The 20901-nt window shown below is 40.5% G+C and overlaps 1 protein-coding gene across 3 annotated transcripts in view; it reads right to left on the reverse strand.

The window, feature by feature from the left end:
• ADD1 (adducin 1) overlaps positions 1-20901 on the reverse strand; it is a 51106-nt gene that overhangs the window by 20486 nt on the left and 9719 nt on the right. For all 3 annotated transcript variants that reach the window (XM_054391612.1, XM_054391611.1, XM_054391613.1), the window contains exons 2-7: positions 7730-7942; positions 6394-6556; positions 5188-5339; positions 2449-2529; positions 779-928; positions 1-136 (exon numbers count right to left, since the gene is read on the reverse strand). The exon at positions 1-136 is cut by the window's left edge and continues 8 nt beyond it. In XM_054391612.1, the coding sequence (XP_054247587.1) occupies positions 1-136; positions 779-928; positions 2449-2529; positions 5188-5339; positions 6394-6556; positions 7730-7924 (877 nt within the window). In that variant the 5' untranslated portion in view covers positions 7925-7942. The remainder of the gene's footprint in view (positions 137-778; positions 929-2448; positions 2530-5187; positions 5340-6393; positions 6557-7729; positions 7943-20901) is intronic.

The following is a 20901-nucleotide window of genomic DNA, read 5'->3' on the forward strand; positions in this document are numbered from 1 at the left end:
TAGGCCCCAAATTTTTCTGAATAACCACCTTCTCTTCATCATCCACCAAAATCCCGTGGTAGTCATGGTAAGCTACTTCCCCTAGTGAAAGTGCTTCAGGGGAAATTGGCAAGAGACCACACTTCATTGCAGAAACCTGAGAAACATTAAAACTAACATAGTTTCTTGCAACAGATAAAAATCAGAAAAAAATTAATAACTGCAATTAAAATATCTATTTTCATGCATTACATGTGGCTTGGGTGGGTAGAAATCTGGCTAGATGACCAGGCTCAAAGAATGGAATTGAGCCCAGTTGGTGGCCAGTCACAAGTGTTGTTTCCTGAGGGCTCGATACTGGGGCCAGTTCTCTTTATCAGTGACCTGGGCAAGATGATTGAGGGCACCCTCAGTAAGTTTGCAGGTGACACCAAGTCTTGGGGAAGTGTTGATCTGGTCGAGGGTAGGAAGACTCTGCAGATGGGCCGAGGTTCAACAAGGCCAGCTGCCGGGGTCACAACAACTCCACCAACACTCCAGTGGAAAATGATGTGGGTGTGTTGATGAACAGCTGGCTGAAGATGAGCCAGTGTATGCCCAGGTAGAGCTCAATTTACTGTCTGACCACTCACATTAACAGCCAAATAAGGAACATCTAAATGACTCAAACAGAACCACATATTTGAAGGCAGACTTCAAGGTTTTGTGCCCTTCAAGAAGTAAGGAAGTCTGTGACTGAGGAAGATCCATTTACTTTGCAGTTGGATGGGAGAAGGAGGAGAGCTGACAGCGTGCTTACCGCTGCCCCTGCCGGTGTGTGAATGTGGACAATGCACTTCACATCGGGCCGGGCCGCGTAGATAGCCGAGTGCAAAGTAAAGCCAGCCTGGTTCACTCCCAGGTTAGTGCTTCCACGATCAACTACATCTCCCTGGATATTGATTTTAACCTGGCAACAAAAAGAATTAATTTCATAAGTGAATCCACACTGCCAAAAATCCATTTTAATTCGGCATCTCCCAGCTGAAGCTCTAAAACCATATTTCTTTCAGTAATTTATTTAAACAAGTGTCAAAATGTGCACAAAAAGGCTGTAGGAAGGTGACCAGGGCCTCAGCTTGAGATGAAGTCAGCTGAAAGAGACATTAGGAGCTCCTGGATATGACACAAGTCACTGCATGTAAGAAGCTGACAGAAGTTACAGACAGTGCTGTCACAAATGGCTGCACTTCAGAGGGTTAGGGTGGAGTTATGTAAGAAGCTTGCAAACTTCAGATACTAGAAGCACTGAGGCCTTTTGGGAAGCAGTTTCTTGTAAGGCCAGCACCTTAAACCACAGCACTGATACCATGCAAGGCCAGGACTGCCCACATGATACTCTAAGTAGCAAATTTGAGTATGGATACAGCAAAACTGTAATAAAAGGGGAAAAGTAATTATGTATGAGTTGGGGCAATGAAGGGCCAGTCAAGTAAGCAGGCTGATGCCTTATCACTGTAGTCTCTCTTATTAAATCCTGCTGCCAGCTATTTCCTGTATGAACATGCTCTCCACTCTGTGTGTACGTTTTGCTACCTTCATACAACCTTAACTTAAGGTACTCACATTCCTGATGGAGAGATAAAAGCAGAACACCTTCAAAAATAACCCACACCAAACAAAGCACAAAATAATCCAAAGAGCATGGCCCTTAACCTCTTCTAAAGATCTTGTAGTAGCAAGAAAGGGCAGGTCTCAGTTTTTTCTATTCCTTTTCCTAGAGCCTTCTCAATTAAAATTCTACAGATGGTTAAGGTAAAATTATGCAAGAAAGAACAAGCTTTACAGTTAGTTGAGGAGGAGTATTGTGACCTTAAGGTGTCAGGTTTGAAATGTTACTACTCTGCACACATTTACCTCACCTTTCTGCTGCAGGTTGCTTACCCTACAGTAACCAGGTGGAAAGAACAGCATGGAAGTTTCTGGTTTGTGTTAGTGTGAGAGTCACCCACATGAACTCCAGCTGCCTTCAGCAGCAGTGCAGACTAGACTGAAGAAAAACACCCCAAATGCTTCCACAGTTAAGGGAGTTGTGTCTTCAACTGCAACTATGAGATCTCAAAAACAAATTTATTGACGCCCTCAGCTACTTACATCATTAAATGATGGCAGCTAAACCAGGCATCTGACAATGTCTTGAAATTGTGATTGCTTTGTATTATAATGTCTGAAACACAGACTGTTCGCCTCAACAAGCCTGGCTCCACAGCCAGCAGCTCTCAAGGGCAGGATATGATTAGCTGTCCCAACGAGCTGGCTCCTCATTACAGCCAGATCAATCAGAGGACACCTGCTGGTGGAATTTTAGAGATACCTCAGCTGTACCAAACCCATCCCTGTTCAGTATAACTTTTCTGAACAGAATAAAACGTTCTCTAGGACAGAATTTAAGCAGAGACAGATAAAGCAGATTCATATTTGACAGCTTACCAGACTAGATGCAGTAACTTCACTATAGAGGAGTCCAAAAGGTACGATGAGGAAGTGTTCCTGCTCAGAATTTACTCTGGCCTAAAGGTAAAACGAGAGCACAAGTTATTAGGACTATTTTATTAAAGCATACAGGAAGGCCCAAACCCACGAAAGTTACTTTCACTAAGTGTGAAATTGCATGCTTGTAACATGCAATATGACTTTCCTGTATGCTGTGACAGATAATCAACATACAGCACAGTTAATTAACTCATGGTGAACAAAACCAGATGCCAGAGTCTCCTTCGCGTTGGTGGAAAACAGTAAAAACTTAAATCCTGTGGTAATGAAAACTCAACTACTGTGGATAAAAGGAATGATACCAAGAGAAGTATGGGGGAAAAAAGTTTGGATTTGGAAGAGTGAGTTTATACTGCAACTGGATTTCTATCCTTGTAAAACCTAAAGTATGAAAAAGAAGCATGTGAAAAAACACAAGAGTTTGGCCTCTAGATCTAAAAGTTTAATGCTGAGAAGGGTTTCATCACTGATGGGGATGCCTGTCAGACATCTGTGAGCAGTGCAGCACACCTGATGGTCCTCTACCACATACTTAGTTATCTAAACTAAGTAACCCATCATCTGAAAGCTTCTAGTACCAATCTATTTTCCTTTATAACCAGCTGCTGACAAGCTATAGCATAAGAGCCTTAAACTGAACTTGCTCATTGAAGTTAACCTATACTTTTATGAATCACCAAAATAGTTCTTCGTTACAGAAACATAAATGATCTGGAAAATCTTCTAGCTATTTATGCAAGACAAAGAACAGTCATTATTCAAAATGCTCCAAAAGCTAACAAGAAAGCTCAAAGGTAACACAAACAAGCAGCAAGACTCACAAAGCACCTTACTTTAGGACTAGAGCCAACAAACAGCTTATGCCCTCAAAGCAAACCAAGGCTTGGTGGATGATGTGCACCTTCTGTAAAGCTCTCATCTCAAATTCTGCCTAACCCTGGAGGCAACCAAGTTTACTCTACATTATTGTACTTGACATGAAAGCTCTCAATGCTCTGCAATTCTGCTTCTGCACAAGGACTGCAGCAGTCTAAACCATTCCACATCACAGCAGCTATCAGGGTTGGTAAGGATCCAGAAAAGCAAAGACAGTCAACCCAGCTCCCTGCTATGCCCAGACTGGCATACACTCTCTTATCCTCACAGTTCCTTTCTCTTCCAACACACAGGCATAAATCCCTCACAGAAGGCTGCCATATCTCTTCTCTGACTCAAGAAGTGCACTGGCAGCTTTTCTCTTGAACGCAATCACCTAGCAGTTAGAGCATGCACTCACTCACAAGTGACTGCAAGCCTGCAGTCAACCTCCAGCTTTGCATGCAGCAGTTGGCATTCATCATATTCAAAAGAAGAGTCTTACTACCACACTGCTACTTGATGTATGGGCAAACGGAACAAAACCAGGCCTGGTTTGTAAATATATAACCACCTTCTTCTGTATCACCTTCTGAAGATTAATCATATCTATTAGTCACCTTTCAGAGTGTTATTCACTGGAGGAATTTGTAAAAGATGGGTGAACTATGACTTGTGATTGCTACTGACAAACCATTAACCAAGAGCTTTCCAGTACTACTTCACCCTTTTCAGAAGCTCATACTCCAGGTGCTTTGACTATCTTCCACCTCAGTTGGCATCACCATGATCTGATCTTCCTGTGCTCTTTTCCTACCTAAAAAAACTTGAGGCATTCCACTCCAACCACACGCCCTTGCCTTGACCACTTATGCCACTCTTCCTTTATGTCCCCTTTACAACCAATGAATAAATATGTCCTGCATTAGCCCCTTTTACAATAGGGCAAGAAAGAACTGAGGGGCAGCACAGAGCTGTTTACAAGAACCATCATGGTGGCTATGTTCCCTCCCTCAAGGAACCAAGCGATCTAACCAGCACTGCCTTTACCTTGTGCCTACCCATACCATTTATCACCTTCAGCTCACAAATGTACCTTGAAATCTCAAAAGCAGTAATAAAATAACCATGTTTCATTCAGAATGCAACTAGAAATGAAAATACATAAAGGACAACCTCTACTATGTAAACAAAAACAATTCAGCTCTGTTAGGAAGACAATTGACTGGGCTGCACACCACAGCTGTGACTTTACTCATGAGATTCATGTTGATCATTCCTCTGGCATATAAAACCTCCTTGATCTGACCTCCTTGTCATTATTTTTATGGATGCCAGCGATTACTCAGTCACAAGGAAAATTGCTGGCACGCTGCATTAAGCTAAGTTTGCTCATGTTCAGAAATACTATGGCTTCTTTGTCAAAAAGGTTGCTACCTTGAACTGTAAAAATTCAACTGAGTGACTAATAAGATATTTTAGTATTTAGCAAGAAAACGAAGACATGACTTGCAGAATAATACATACAATTAATTAAAGCATTTAACATATTCAAAGACTGAGTCTTTCAGAAGTCTTAATTTCATCCTAAGAACTTTCATGTACACTCTCTTAAGACTCTATTCAGGCTACCATAGCTGACATGCAAGCTGTTCCAGTTCTTATTCTTGAGATGCCATGACAAATCCCTTCACTATTATACTGCTTTGAATACCACTTTGCTCTTCTTCCACACAAAGAGAAAATGACAGCTGGGGGAGGGAAGCAACTCTCTTGTATGTTAAAACAATTGGTTCAGTTTTCTGTTGATTCAATACTCACTGTTATATGATTGTAAATAAGCTGAGACCAGCCAAAGAGATCTGCTAATCTGTAGAAGGCTGCCAATTTACACCGCAGCAACTTCTCCCCTTTTTCATAAGCAATGGAATCTGATCCTCTCAGATCATTCACTGGTGTCACCATGCCAAGGCCTGGAAAGGAGAAGGGTAAAATAACAGCAGGAGAGTCGTGTTCAGCACCAGCTAAAACCTGACAACATGCACAACTATTACAGTGGGGTTTTTTGCTGCTTTATATCAACATCTTAACATAAGAAGTGGAGAGTAGTCTTTCACTACTATGATGTCCTAATTTGTATTACACAAACACAATGACAGGCTGACATGAGGTGATTTATCTTTGGTAGACTGAGCACTGCTTTCCTTCCTTAACACTCATCAGTGCTTAGGTGACAGTGCAATCCTTAGTGAATTTTTTTTCTCTCTCAGAGTTTCATTGTTAACAGAAAAATGTAACCCCAAATACCCTACTTTTTAAGATACACAATTTACTGTGCCTGAAAAGGAGACCTGCACATCTAAGAAGATGCACAAAGGTTCATTTATTTAACAAAAATTTAGGAACAAGAGACAGTAAATAACAACAAATACTGTAGTCATAGTGCGATTAGAAATGTGTTGAAAATTAACTGTGATGAAGCAGAAGCAGGCTTTATTTTGGACATTATTTATTACAAGTATTACTTTAGAGCACAGGCAAGAATTTCTATCTTAACAAAAAACCTGTGTGGACATGCATTCACACATATTGGGGGGTTTTTTTCCTTCTTTTGTTTGCTCATGTTTTTTTGTCTATAGATTCACATCACAGGAGAAAATTACAATCAGTGTTTCTATGTCAAAAATAATTTGTTTCTAAAGGCCTTCACTGTTACTGGTCTGCTATTGAGTGTTTAATTTCCTGCGGCAAATCCATGGGGTAAAACCTAACAGTATTTAAATCTTTGTTTTTCACCAGCACTGGCTTCTCAATTAAGACACCATACTTGCCACAGCTTTTGGTATCAATTACAGGCTCAAACCACACTGCACAACACTGTGGCGTTCAGAAACTAACCAATTCATTTTCTAGTTGCAATGTTTTGGTGAGCAGAACCCCAGAGCACTCTTCATTTCACTCACACTGTCTCCATTTCAAGCCTTTCAGAAAGAAGGATCCAACCATGACAAGGAAAGGTGCACTCACTCATGTTTAACGCAGCCATTCCGCCTTGTGGTGCCGCAGGGTAGACATTGGGTACGTTTGTGGTCATGAAATCTGCAATCTGCTGTAGAGCCAATAAGCCTGTTGGGTTCTTCCCCTTCTTAAATTGTTCTTGGATCATAGATTCCAGTTCTTCACAAAAAGCCTAGCAAGAAGACATTGCACGTCGTAAAGCATGTTCAAATCTTCCATACAGAGCTTTGTTTTAGCACTAGGATGGAAAGATCCCACACTGCTTCTGAAAGAGGTCAGGGCAGAATTCCTGGGGGCACACTGAAACTTGGAAATGTTGCTCTCTGGAGCTCCAATGATGTGAATCACTTTTTTTTTTTTATGAATGGAAACTGCAGCATTCTCTCCAACTAACACCAAAGCTCAGTGAACCGGATTTCTGAAGAAGGAGCAGGATGTACAATCAACTTGAACACACAAGATAAATGTAAAAGCAATAGAACCAGAACAGAGAAGGAAAACTGTCAGTGAGACTTACAGGGGGTGTTTACTTTTTTCCTGGTTGTTGCTCTTTTGGTTTGGGTGGGATTTTGGGTGGGTTTTCTTTGCTTTGGGGTTTGTGGGTTTTTTTGTTTGTTGTTGTTTTGGGTTTTGTGGGGTTTATTTGTTTGGTTTCATTTTGGCATTTTTTTGGTTGGGTGGGGTTTTTTGTTTGTGGTTTTTTGGTGGTGGCGATGGGGTTTGTTTGGTTGGTTTTTGTCTTTTTTTTCAGTTTTAATTTCAAGTCTCCCATCATTTATTACAAAAAGAACAAGCATTATGAAAGAAATGCTGATTTATGTATTTTCTCTCTAAGGGAAGCATCTTGAATATTAAAAATCAATCATTCATAGTTTATTACTGTGAACCATTTCAGAAAGAGATACATAAAAATATTATAGAAGAATTAAGCATGAAAAACTGAGCACAGGGCAGATCTGCCTCGTGCAAGCCACTCTTAGAAGTGCTACTTAGAATAAATAAATACTGATTGTATAAAAGAAGCAAAATGTGTAGATGGAACACATGAAAACAAATATTGTTGACAATTACACAGTACACAGAGTATTCTGAAAGCAAGAACAGAAGAGCTGTTCCTTGTGTAGACAACAAAAATTTGACCAGATAATGGGAGGAAAAATTAGGATTTTACAAATACAAAAAGTAATCCTAATTAGAGTTAGGATACTTTAGACGAAAGGTGAACAAAACCAAAAATATAATCAAATGTAGCTAAGATGTCACCAAATTCTCCAATTCTATAGAGATATTAAAGTTGGAGGTAATAAATGTAACACTTAAAGGATGGAGCATTTTGTTTTCTTACTGGGCTTTGAAGAATCATGGAGACCCTCTTCTTCTGTTCCATCATGTTAAAATCCTGGCGAAGGTCAGGTGCCATGTTCCTCTCTCTCAAATAATCTGGATTATTTTCATCCACTCGATCAAAATACCTCTCTTTATGAGGGGCTGTTGTTGGAGGTGGTGAAGTCACCACCCCCACACCAGAATCACCATTCATAGCACAGCTTTAAGGAACCTATGAAGAGAAGGCAGAGAAGAGCAATAAATAAATCAAGGAAGGAAGTAGTTAAGGAGTTTGTAGACGTTTCTTTCAGAGGTAGCAGCTCAAATCCATCTAGAATTAGCCTGGCTGCCCAAAACCCCAAACTATGTTTGTACAATTGAATAGCAATAACTTAGATGAGAAAAAGATTTCCAAATACAAAATTAAAAGTTTAGGCTAACAGATATGAAAATTCAAGTACATCCTACATGTACATGCTACACACAACTAATTAAAGTTTCCATTTCAGCTACTTCCTGTTCTTTAAACTGCCTGCACAGTTTGGTTTTCAGAAGCATGGAAGCACTCCAAACCCTGTCACTGTCTATGACAGGGAAGTTTAAGACACATGAAGTCTATACTCAGTGGTTTTGGTTAGTTTTGTACTTGAAAGTTAAACCAGACATAACAACATTGCATGAGTAAGAAATTAAATCCTCACAGAAAATAGGCTGTTACACGCTCATCCAGATGAGGAACCAAGCCCACCAGTACGTGCCCAGATTGCAGCCACATTTCTAGAGACACAACTCACCTACTGCCTCTGCACCTCAAGATGTGCTTTTGACAAGTGTATTTATTTTAGGTTCGTTCACCAACACACACATCACTGCATTAGCATGTGGGGTTTGGAAAGCACACAGACAAACAGTCCCCACCCGCTGGCCAGGGCTGGCTCAGTTTTACATGTTGTAATCTGCAACTGCATCTATCTATTAGAAATGCTGGAAACTCAGCTGGTGTTGCTCATACTCACATCCTTCTTTCACTCACAAGAATCCCTTTGTGCAACATTATCCCAGTTTTCTGTATTGTAACTTTCATTCCAAAATTCTTTTTAGACGATGCTTTAAGTCTTCCACTGAGAAGGGACCAGCTCAATAAAGTCACCTTTGTGACACCTAGAGACTCAAACCTCCAACTCCTGATCATCTGACATGACAATTAAATGAAGCTTTTTCAGAAAAGCTAATTTACATATTGCACAGAATTAAACACAAGTTGTACTTCACTGAACTGGAGTAAGAATATTGAACTCTGAATGCCTTGCTAGTTCAAACTGCAGTTACCGGTTTCATAGCACAGGTTTGTAAATATCCCAGATTAATGGCATTTTCCCCCCAAGGTCTAGCAATTAACAGGTTTATGACTGTAATGATAACCTTTTATTTTAATGACTGTCAGCTACTGATGATAGGAGGTATTGATTTCTGAATTAGGAAGAGTTTTTTTATGAGTTTCCTTAGAATACCCTTTGGGAGTAAAGCATGATGAGCTCTCCAGAAGAGCTTCAGTTCTATAGGTACCAATAAATAAATCAGAGGAATCTGAAGAGTTTCAGCTGAACACACACTGGGGAACGACCAATGGTTCCATAAACTACAAAGTCATAACAAGCTGCCCAGGCAGTAAAAGAATAAAAAAATAAATAAATAGAGATGATCTTTACTCCCTCAGCTCTTCAGCACAGACAATCCCTTCACAACGCAGTGCAGCCCCTAAGTGAGATAAGCTGTAATGTCAGAGGCCTTTCTGCCATGATAAGTGTTTTTGTGAGACAGCCTGTTCCAACACAACTGTGCCAGCAAAAGCCACACCCCTAACTGAAAAACCATCTGTCTGGAAAATAGAAGTGCAGGAAAAATTTGAGTTGGTGGGGAGCTGGGGGAGGAAGCAGAACATCCATCTACAGAAAATAAGGTTTGAGTATCACCTGGTATCTAATCAAGCTCTGGTTATAGATGTGCATTGTCACCATGTCACTCAATATTCTGCTACTTACTGTATTTTTTCCAATTCTGCCTTACTTCAGAATAACGTTTGCCAAACCTGCTCTTTAAAAACTGTAACTCTGTAATAGGGAAATTATTTATGATTTGCACTACAGTTTCCATCTTTTGCAGGGAGAAGGTTTTGGCACCAATGACACTGGATTTACTCTTGCCATTTCAAAAAGTTTCCTACTGAACTTTTAAAAGGAAAAGCTGGCACTATCTCAGGAAGTCTGAGAACAAAGAAAGTAAATCATGATTGTGCTGCTTACTAGACAGCACACTCAACATCACAAACAGTTATATTCTTTTTTAGTAAATGTTCTTTTCTCACAGATCTTCAGACTTTCCTCTGCTCTTTGTTTTCAGACAGAAAGAGACTTTTTCATGAACAAGCAGAGTTATTTATCTGGGGACTGAATGCAGGCACCACCATCTTACTTATTAGCAGAGATGCTGCAAGGTAAATAGTGGACTCCAAAAATTTCTATTAGCATTACTTGGTAACTGAAGCTCATCAGCATTTCTTATTATTTCCAACCACCAGATAAATTTATTTTATGAAGCTGCTCCAACATTGACACTGAAACCTTCACATTGAACCTGCAATTAAAGAGCTCCCAAAATGAATCCTCATAATTACATCACCAAATGAAAATACCCCAAACATCAGAGAAGTTGATTTGCCTTCAATTTTATTAAAAAAAAAAAAAGCTTAATTTCAATGCAAATGAACTTTGAGTAAAATCCACAGAGAATTAATTAATTAATTAATACTATCACCAAACTCAATTTAACTCAGCTAACGCATGGGAGCACAACTAGAGGCAAAAACCAAGTCAAAATTACTCAGTGACAACAAGGCAAGATTGGAACTGAATTGAGAAACGATCAGAGATCACTGCATAGGATTTGCAAAGACCTCTGATGAGGTGGCGTACTGTAATCACAAAATAAAATAGTATCAAGTAGCAAAATTCTCTTCCCTGACTTTGGATAAACCACCCCACTACTAAAATATTATTGCCAACTCTCATGGATGCCCTTCAAGAAAAGCCATGAAACATTTGAGTGCAAAGAGGGGCAACAAAAGTGATCCAGAGAATAGGAGACTAACTGGTAGAGATGAACATCTTGACCAGAAAGGTTAACTGGTCATAGAGGACAGGACTTTACAGTCCTGCTAAACAGAAGTATGGAGAGATTTAATACTTGGGACTGAATTCCTGACACACGTGCCCTTGAATCGAGGTGGAAGTTTCCTAACCATACACAGACAATGCTGAGTCAATCACTTTGCTTTGGAAATCTTTAAATCCAAATTCCGGAACACCTTCTACTACCTGTCTGCAGTGAGATCAGAATCTTGTCTGCCTCAGAAATCTGAGCCTGCCCTTGCTTCTTAGGCTTTGGGTAAAATAATTTCCTATGTGCAGATTCATGGCTTGCACCGGATTGGAAGGGACCCTCAAAGGTCATCCTGTCCAGCCTCCCTGCAGTCAGCAGGGACACCTCCAACTAGATCAGTCTGCTCAGTGCCACACCAAGTCTGATCTTGAGCATTTCCAGGGACAGGACCTCAACCACATCCCTGGGCAACCTGTTCCATTATTTTACCACTCTCATGGTGAAGAGCTTCTTCCACACAATATGCACAATATCCTCACACTATCTGCAGCTTCCAAGGCACCTCTGGTATTCTATAGCACTTTGGGGCTTTTGTTGTTGTTCTGTTCTTTTTAAGCAACAAATAACACCTTCCTGAGCTGGTAGGTTGGTGACAGCTAGAGACAAGGTCAGACAGACAGGACAAGTATTCAGAGACAGTACCAAAAATCCTTAATCCTTTCTCCTGCGCTCAGGTCAGACTGATCAGATGTGCAATTAGGACAAATTTTTCCCTTTAGGTCAGGTAGGATCTCTCTTACTACTTTTTAATGATCTTCTGCTGCAGCATGAAGTGTAAATCTCTCATCAGAATCTATTCAGACAGACCTTACCTGATAAAGTTCAGTGATACAAACTACACAAGTTCCCAGCTTGCCTTACTGCCTTCTTCAATGCATTCAAAAGTTTAGTTCACCGAAACTGAACTGCCTGGGTTAATCTGGTTTAAAGTGAAGTTTACCAACATGGAGGAGAAAAAGGCTCACTAGAGAGGTGATCTCTCTATGCCTTATTGACAAAACTAACATTTGTTGAGCAGAAAACACTGCAAACTATTTTTCCAATCTGATTTACTGCTACACAGAATTTATTTGCTCACTGATGTCAGACAGACTCAGCTACACACACCACTTGGAACTACAGAAGGATGGATCAAGTCACTGATTTTCATCTTCTAATTGTGCAAAGAAAATCTGAGGCCAAAAAAATAAAAAAACCAATCATTTTATTCAATCATTTGTCCACAATTAATATTGATGGATTGCAGCAGCAATGCCAGAAAACAAATGTACATTTATCTTTGCTATTAGGGTCATGAGTCCATACAAATAAAGAGGTTTAACCCAAATACTGCTTATTTTTAGGTTTCTGTGAACCTACATGCACTTCCCAAGCCTCACACCAATAAGCCAGTGTCCTCAGATTTTTCATCACAGGTCAAATCAGATCACCAGCTTTCCAGGGGCAGGGCCCCAGCTTTATCTGTCAAGTACTCAGAAAGCCTGAGCCAAAAATGAATGCTGGCCCTAAACCCAAGTTAATTCCAACAATTATTCCAACAATGCATTTGTGGAAAATACAAGTGGACACGTCAGTTTTTCAGAGAAAGAGAAGCAAAAAGTTTAATTGCCTATGTAACAAAGCAGGTAAGAAAACTTCCATCATTTTCACATACATGCATTTGAAACCAGACTCTCTTAGGAAACAGCAGTCATAAAAGTTCCCAATTCTTGGCAGTACTCCCTTCCACAGAGCCCCCTGGAAGGAAAGCCATCTGCTTACACAGAGGTGACACCCAAGAAGAATCTAATGCTGCTTCACAGGAGAGTAGTGGTTGCACCAGTGGCTTTAAACAGACATGAGAATTAGGTCAGGACCAATGATTGAGGACAAGATTTTACCACTGTCCTTCACAAACTTGGGGATGCTTGGGACACAGCAGAGCACAGGAAGAGCACAGGACAGGCTCTTCCCCACAGGACAGGCTGTAGCACAGCTTCACATCTGCGGAGTTTATAAGCAACTTGTAGCAATAGGTTGTGGGGTGATGGCTTCCAACTGGAAGAAACTGGAAGAGACATGAAGAAGAATTTCTTCCCTGTGAGGGTGGGTGAGGCACTAGAACAGGTTGCCCAGAGAAGCTGTGAAGGCTCTGAGCCTGGCAGTTTTCAAAGGCAAGATGAATGGTGCCGTGAGCAAGCTGCTCTAGGAGGAGGTGTCCCTGCCCACAGCAAGTGGTTGGAACTAGATGATCTTCCAACCCACACCATTCTAGGATTCTACCTACCAGAAGGGAGAATATCCAGAGACGATCTGAATGCAAGACACAGTATGAGTTGCAAATTGTCTAAATGAATGCCACACGCACAGTCCAGGTACCAAAAGAGGAGACAAGAGGAAAGAGAAGCTTTCTACTTCCCCCAAGATTTTCTTTTGACCTCAAGGTTCAGCCAAATATGCAAAATAAACAAGGCCCCTCCACTATGCAATACAACCACAGGAGCATTGTTTCACCATTCCTATAAAGCTATATAGGATGGCACTACCTATGCAGTGCTGCCCTTATTCTAAATAAAGGAGAGTGGACCACCTAAAATTAGACATGAACCTCTACTAAAATGTTTGTTCAGGGTTTCAAAAAGGTTATATCAGATCGATGTCTAGGAAAAAAAAACAACCAAGCAAGCAAAAAGACCCGACCCATACACCCAGTGCTATCACAGACAAAAATAAAACACCTCAGCGCTGCGACTAACAAAAGCTCCTACAAAAGACAGAAGAAATTCAAACTCAATTTCAACAGGAATCTGGATACTTCCCTGATACTTTAAAAATGCAAGAAATGTCAGTAACTTCCAAGTATTCATATCTGAACTATTAGTATCATGATGCATAAAGGGTCGACTGAACTGCAGCAGCGCACAGCGAAGCGGCCCCATCTTGGCCTGGCTCCAGTTATTTTCCTCTAGGACTGAATAGTGAGGGATGAGATTTCTGAAACCCGCTGGCAATGAACAAAACAATGTCATTTAACCCTTTGCACTCCTCTGCAAAAAGAACTCCTTCCACAACAGCTGGATGACGTTTTGAGTCTTTACTTATTCACCAGGGAGAGAAAAGTGGTTAGAGTCTTTTTCCCCTCAATTACACACAGCTAGTAAAACCACTGCCCTGGACTTGTTAAAGCTACAGTTTGACTTTATGGAAGTGTGAGAGCTGTTTTATGGGTTTGGTTGGAGGTTTTTCAAGTCAAATTCAGGTTGAACACTGAAAACATCTCACAGCCTAGGATGAAGATTGTTGCCTGTCATTCTAGAATAGAAGACATTCTTCTATTCTAGAAAGTCTTCTGTTCTTCTAGATGTCTTCTATTAGCTTTAAGCTAATGCTTAAAGCATTTAGCTCTTTAAGCATTGAAGGCTAAATGCTTAAACTGATACACAAACAGCCAAAAAACAAGGTCATTTTTAGTTTGAGATGTAACGGCACTGACAATGTTAGCAAATGTAAATGTATTCCAAGGGTTCAAATCAGCCATAGAGGTTATGACAAAATATAAAGGACAACTCCACACTTCACAGCCTGAGTAAAGGAATCCCACAGAAGAGTAACAGTGAAGGTGGCTTGTCCACAGCTGCCTTGAATTGCCTATGGACATGTATGAACAAAGACACTGAGGCACTGCTTCTTAGCCTCACCTCCACTATGGAAAAGACCTCATCTAAAAAAAATTCCATTTACTATTACTGTTCATGAAGAAGCTGAAACTGGGATGTTTAAAGAGGGGAGCAGGAAAAGATTCTCTAGAAGTTTCAACCACAAGACATCTAAATGCAGAGACCAAACCTACTCAAGTTAAACAGGAGGGGTTTTAATCAAGGAAGTCTACTAACAAACTGGAATTCTGAAAATCAAGCACATGAGTTATCAGATTCTGCTTTACAGTTTATCCTGCTTCTGTCAACAGAGCTCAGGGATTTGTAAGAGTTACACAAAAATGGCTGCAAAATTGAAATCCTCCAAGTTCCTCATTCATCAGAAATTATTAAACCTTAATAACAGCTCTCACCTAAGCTCTTCTACATCCTGAGTTGTAGACAAGGACAAACTGAAAGTGCATAAGCATATCAGTTTTGCTTTCCAGATGAAACCACAGAATTAGCATGTTCCTTACATATTCCAGTAAGAAGTAATGACACTGATGTTAGACTGTACTGAATGTCTGCTTTTGTTATGCTCAGATATCCCAGTCACTAACTCTTCTCATGTTGTTCTGAGCTCAAGCTGCAATGTACATGGTCTTGAAAAACATCTGGCCTCCCTGTCCATCGACAGTGATCCTTAGTTTGCAGAGAACCTGACATACACACATATCCCATTTTTAATATATTTCAGAGTCACTATCAGAGGCACACTAAAACTCTCCTCTTGTATACAATATTCCCTTTTTGGTGACGGATTTATTAGGCAATGATACCATAAATCTTAAGTCTGCTCTGGCAGCATTCGTTACCACTCAATTACGTAATAAGCCCCAGTAATAAAATTCAAGAATTATGTGAATTTCTTTATGCTCTCCAGGAAATGTTAGAAGCAATTAGTGTAACAGCTCCAAAAGATTACAAAATCACAAAAAGAAGGATAAAGAGACTAAGTAACAGCATGTGCCACTACTTGGCAATAGAGCTACAAGGTGAACTTCGTGTTTCTGGATGAATTCCTGGTTAATATCCCTCTGCCTTTGGAGATCCTGCAGAAATTGTCCCATAAGAAAGAATCCTGCCTTCTTATGAGACTGGCTGGTTGAGATTTTTGAGATGGAACCAAGCTGAATATTCACAACTAGATGCATGGATTCAGCCATTATTTTCCAGCCAGAGAATCCAAGTAACTCAGAAAGTACTACAGCAATTAGAGAGCATGCAGGCATTGTGCTAGAAGCAGTGAGTTGGATGTGTCAGCATCACAAATGCTGTGGATGGGTGTTACAAGTTTGAGCTAGAATCAAAGTATGTAAATGAGGTGGGGGCTAATATAAAGACTGGAGATTTCCAGTAGGCTTTAATCAGGCAGAGGAAGGCAGCAGAGATGCTGATTTTTTCCTGAGTCTCTCATTCACATTCAGCTGAGGCTCTTCTAGGTGGCACCCCCCAGTTCTTTAACACTTGCCAGTTTTGGTGGGGCAGGAAGGGAGGGACAAAAATCCAGATAAATTATAAGACCAAATTAGGCTCTTGACAGAGCAGAAACAGACAGAATTTTAAAAGCCTGTAGGCAAGAGGAAACAAGTATCTTTGCACAATGCAAGCCTAAGGATTTGCTTTGACATAAACTTTCCATATGAGATTTTAATATTGCACTTGCACATAAAACCAGCTTTGAAATGTGACCCTCACATGTGTCATCATTCTGTCTCCAAGTTAGACAGCAAATAACCAAGTGTATTCAAATTAAAAAAACACAACTCCTTTACATAGTGGTTATTCAGGCATTTGTATGTTCTTCAGGTAGATGAAAGATTTTAGGAAGATAAAGTGGTTTTCAACATCCTTTATCCACCCTACATGGAAAATTTCAGTGTTTAAAACACACACCCTGTCTAAAGGGTATTAACACTATCTTCACCAAAGTCTTAAAAGCAACAGCAGGACAAAGTTCATCCCATTGCAGTTACCAAACCCAAGGGCATTCTCTTTTCCTCCTCCGAATGTTCTTGATGACTTAAATCTACAATTTAAGACATATAAACTATGGATGAAAGTCTCCCTGGGACTCCTTTTCCTGCATTAATGGTTTTTTGTTCCATATTAGGAAACAGTACGTCAAGAAATCCTCATGGACTCTAGGGTAGGAGCAATTCACCTCTGTTTTTCATTTTCCCAGGAGTGTGAACGCACCCCCCACCCCACAATTATGCAGTCCTACTGAATACTTCCTACTTCTGGGTTAACCTCAAGGGTCACGTACACCCACATGGCAACAGATGAAACACTGTGAGAAAACCACCCTCCTGATCACACTGGCTCCCCTGTCAGACAAGTGTTGCACAACTGAGCATGGCTGCATAAATCAACACGACACAAAGCCAGGCCTGATCCTCCAGCTGGGGTTCTCATCTTTTCCACTGGACAGTGGCAAAAAGATGCTGTTTACAGAGGGTTTCAGAAACATACCTTTGGCAGGTATCAAGAGGATGGACTTGGGCTCTTTTCAGTGGTGCCTGGTGAAAGGACAAGGGGCAACAGGTACAAACTAGCCACAGGAGGCTTCACTTGGAACTGTAGGAGAAAATTCTTTACTTTAAGGGTGGTAGAGCACTGGCACAGGCTGCCCAGAGAGGTTGTGGAGTCTGCTTCTCTGGAGACTTTTAAAGTGTGCCTGGACACGGTTTTGTCAACCTGCTTTAGCAGAGGGGTTGGACTAGATAATCTACAGAGGTCCCTTCCAACCCCCACCACTCTGTGATTCTGCACTTACTGAATTCAAGTTCAAATATAAACCACAAAAGGCTCCTGTTCTGCACATAACTCCATGCTTCCAGATGAAACTGAACACTATCCACCTACAAAGACGATAGGCATGGATTGTATCAGTTGACAAACATTTGAAGATTAAGAGTAAAACCCCACAATGTTTCTACACATCTGTCATTATTGGTTGTCAAAAAACAACTCCACTGTAATAGTGTCTTTGTTACCAATTTTTACTGGGATCTCTAGCCAAGCAACTTCTCTTCTATACATGAACAAAATATCCTCTATCAAAGCAACTTCTATACAGATACAAAACATCCTTTATCTTTCAACCCTATCACTACCAATAGCCAAAAAACTGCTAAAAACACAGTATGCCTGCTTACATGCCTAGCAGGAAGCAGAAGACCTTTCCTCAATGCATTCTAACAATCACACCTAGCCAGCACTGGGCTTATAGTCACAGAAACACAAATTTAAGTTAAAACGATCATCACTGAAGGATACAGAGATGTGTCAAACCAGCTGGGAGTCAGACAAAGATCCTGACTAATCCCCACAGTACTGTCCAAATACTTTTATTCCTGAAGCAAGGTGTAAACTCTCTTTCTAGAACCCTGCTGCAACAGTTCTATTTCTGAAATATGTATGTGCAGTCCTTCCAAGCTCATTGCCAGGCTACTGGCATTAGAAACAGCAGAACCCACCACTCTAAGCCTAGCTCTCACAGCTATTTCCCAAACCACATGCAGTCAGACACACGCCAGCAGTTTCTGCCCCTGCGAAGTCCAACTGATATCAACAAAACCTCAGAAGTTGGTAAGCAGCTCTCCAACAAGATGGGCAAAACAACTGCGTGAAAGGAAAACAGCCATCACTTGTATCAGAGCTGTGTTGTGGTTATTTGTTTTTACAACAGAATTGTTTTGTATGTAGAAACATCTACTCCAAACCTTTGCCTCCCTATTTTGTAAATACAATATGCTCTCTCAGGAGCACAGCATCACCTTCAAACTCTTCCCTGATGGCTATTCCCACAGGTCCTGCTCTTACGGGATTTCAAAAGGATCTAACACATCCACATACTTCAGTGCATGACACCACAAGCAATTCCAACTTTCCTGGAGGTGTCCAGGGACAAACCATCCAACAAAGCTTACTAAAGCCAACAGAAACCCCACTAAAATGCATTCATAATATCACAAAATGCTAGCCTGGTTTGATTTGGAAGACACCTTCAAAATCATCTAATTCCAACCCCTTGCCATTGATAGGGACACCTCCTACCAGAGCAGCTTGCTCAAGGCCTCATCCAACCTGCCTTTGAACACTGCCAGGCTTGGAGCTTCCACAGCTTCTCTGGGCAACCTGTTCAGTGCCTCACCACCCTCACGGGGAACAATTTCTTCCTCAAGTCTCTTCTCAATCCAACTTCTTCCAGTTTGAAGCCATCACCCCTCATCCTGTCACTCCATGCCCTTGTACAGTACAAAGTCCCTTTCCAGCTCTCCTGTAGCCCCCATCAAATCCTGGAAGGCTGCATTGCAATTTCCCCAGAGCCTTCTTTTCTCCAGGCTGGACAATCTCAACTCTCTCAGCCTGATCTTGAGAGCAGAGGTGCTCCAGCCCTTGGATCATCTTCATGGCCCACTCTGGATCCCCTCTATTCTACAGAGCCAGATGACAAATGCCATTTACCACCCTGTTTTGAACACTGAACACAATTGGCTTTTCAGTAATTATTTCTATTATTTCTGTCAAGCCAAGGCAATAAAATTATTTATTTCATCTGACACCTTTTCAGTTAGCATGCCAAATCATACATAGTCCAGCTGAAACACATTTTAAGAACAAAAGTCAAGACAACCAACTTTTAGGTTTTTCTTACTGGACAATGATAGATTATTTCCAAATACCAGTCTCCTCACTGTAAGAGCTTTCAGAAAACATCTGCTAAGTCCTCCACTCTTTGGAGACTCTTGCCACATAGTTTCAGACTTAGGAATTTTTTTCTTTTCTTACATGAAACTGTGTCTAAGTAATAAAGCAGATTAAATACAATTTAGTCACTATTCATATCATAGCGAACAGTTCCAGAAACTTTAAAGTATTAACTATTATTTATGAGCTTTCAAAATTATACCTGTCAAGCACTTTCTCCAAAAATTCCATTTGGGGATGCAAGAGCTAACATTAAACCACACGTGCAGTGCCAGTGAAGTCACTGATGAACTGCCTATGTAATTATTTACCATTCACATTAATCATTAGGTGTGAATCCACAATTCAAAGGAATAAGATGTAGTTCTCAGTCTCCTGCATTAGTTCTGAAAGCATAAAATATTGTTAAATGAAGAAAACAAATCTAATTTAAGCACAGAGATCGGACCTGGGCACTGCTTTGGCAATTATTTATACCTAAAAATCATCAGGAAATTTAACTAAGAGCTGAAGGGAAGTCAATAACACACATTAAGCAGAGTCAGGAAGGAACCTTTCAAACACCATTAGGGTTTCAATCCTGTCCTAACCAAACTACTTTCCAGGCTTGAACTTCCTCCCAAAAAAGTGAAGTGTTCTAGATGAACATTTAGAAAGAATAAGCAAGGCAGAGTTAGAGAAGAGGAAAAAAAAAAAACAAAAACAAACCAGCAGATATTCTGTTTCTGCCTGTTTCTTTCTATTAAAAAAAGATACCTAGTAAGGTAACTACTGCTGTAGATGAAACAATTGCACAAATGAGCGTTCACAAGCTCCCTCCTGGGCCTGAAATACCTCAGAAGGAATTAAAGCATGATTTAACATGTCGTAACAATTGAAGAAACTGGAGAAATATCGTAACCTCAGGCAACATTAATTCCCCAATTTGCTAGTTAGTGTCTTTCTGTCAGGGAGAAGGCAGTAGAATCCTTTTCTTTGTCAAGTCTCCTTTAAAACCAGAAATCCATTTGTAGAGATATGGGAGCATCACAGATGTGATGCTTCCAAAAAAAAAAAAAAAAATCCAAGCTTTTTAGATGGATGGAGTCTTAGAGCAACAGAGAGGAGAAGCAATGTGGCTGACAAGGTTTTCACCACATCAACCCTTCATCTTGCACCAGGAGAATTCCCAGAGAAATACAAAGACTGTAGCACATGTTGTGGGCAGCATCCCTCAATCACACAGGACAGCATGAGAAGAGAACAACACAGGGCTCACCACTACATCTCTTGAATTACTCCGTGTTGGTTTGGGGTTTCTCCATGTAAAACAATGAAAATTCATTAGTTAAAAGACAGAAAATTACATAAACCAGTCTTAAAACCTGCCACCTGCCCAGTATTATCCCTTGATATAAGCATTTCTATAGCAGAATGCAACTTACCTATAGAACTGTGTCCAAGAAACAAACCACTTATATACCTACTGGTCTCTGGAGAGTATCTGGTCAAGTCCCTACATCATCTTGGACTAACAAGACAGGAATCATAGGTACAAACAGCCATTCTGGGTCAAGGAGTTCAAATCTCAAGGTACTGT

Source organism: Indicator indicator, chromosome 23 (genome assembly GCF_027791375.1).
Source record: "Indicator indicator isolate 239-I01 chromosome 23, UM_Iind_1.1, whole genome shotgun sequence".
Classification (NCBI taxonomy): Eukaryota; Metazoa; Chordata; class Aves; order Piciformes; family Indicatoridae; genus Indicator; species Indicator indicator.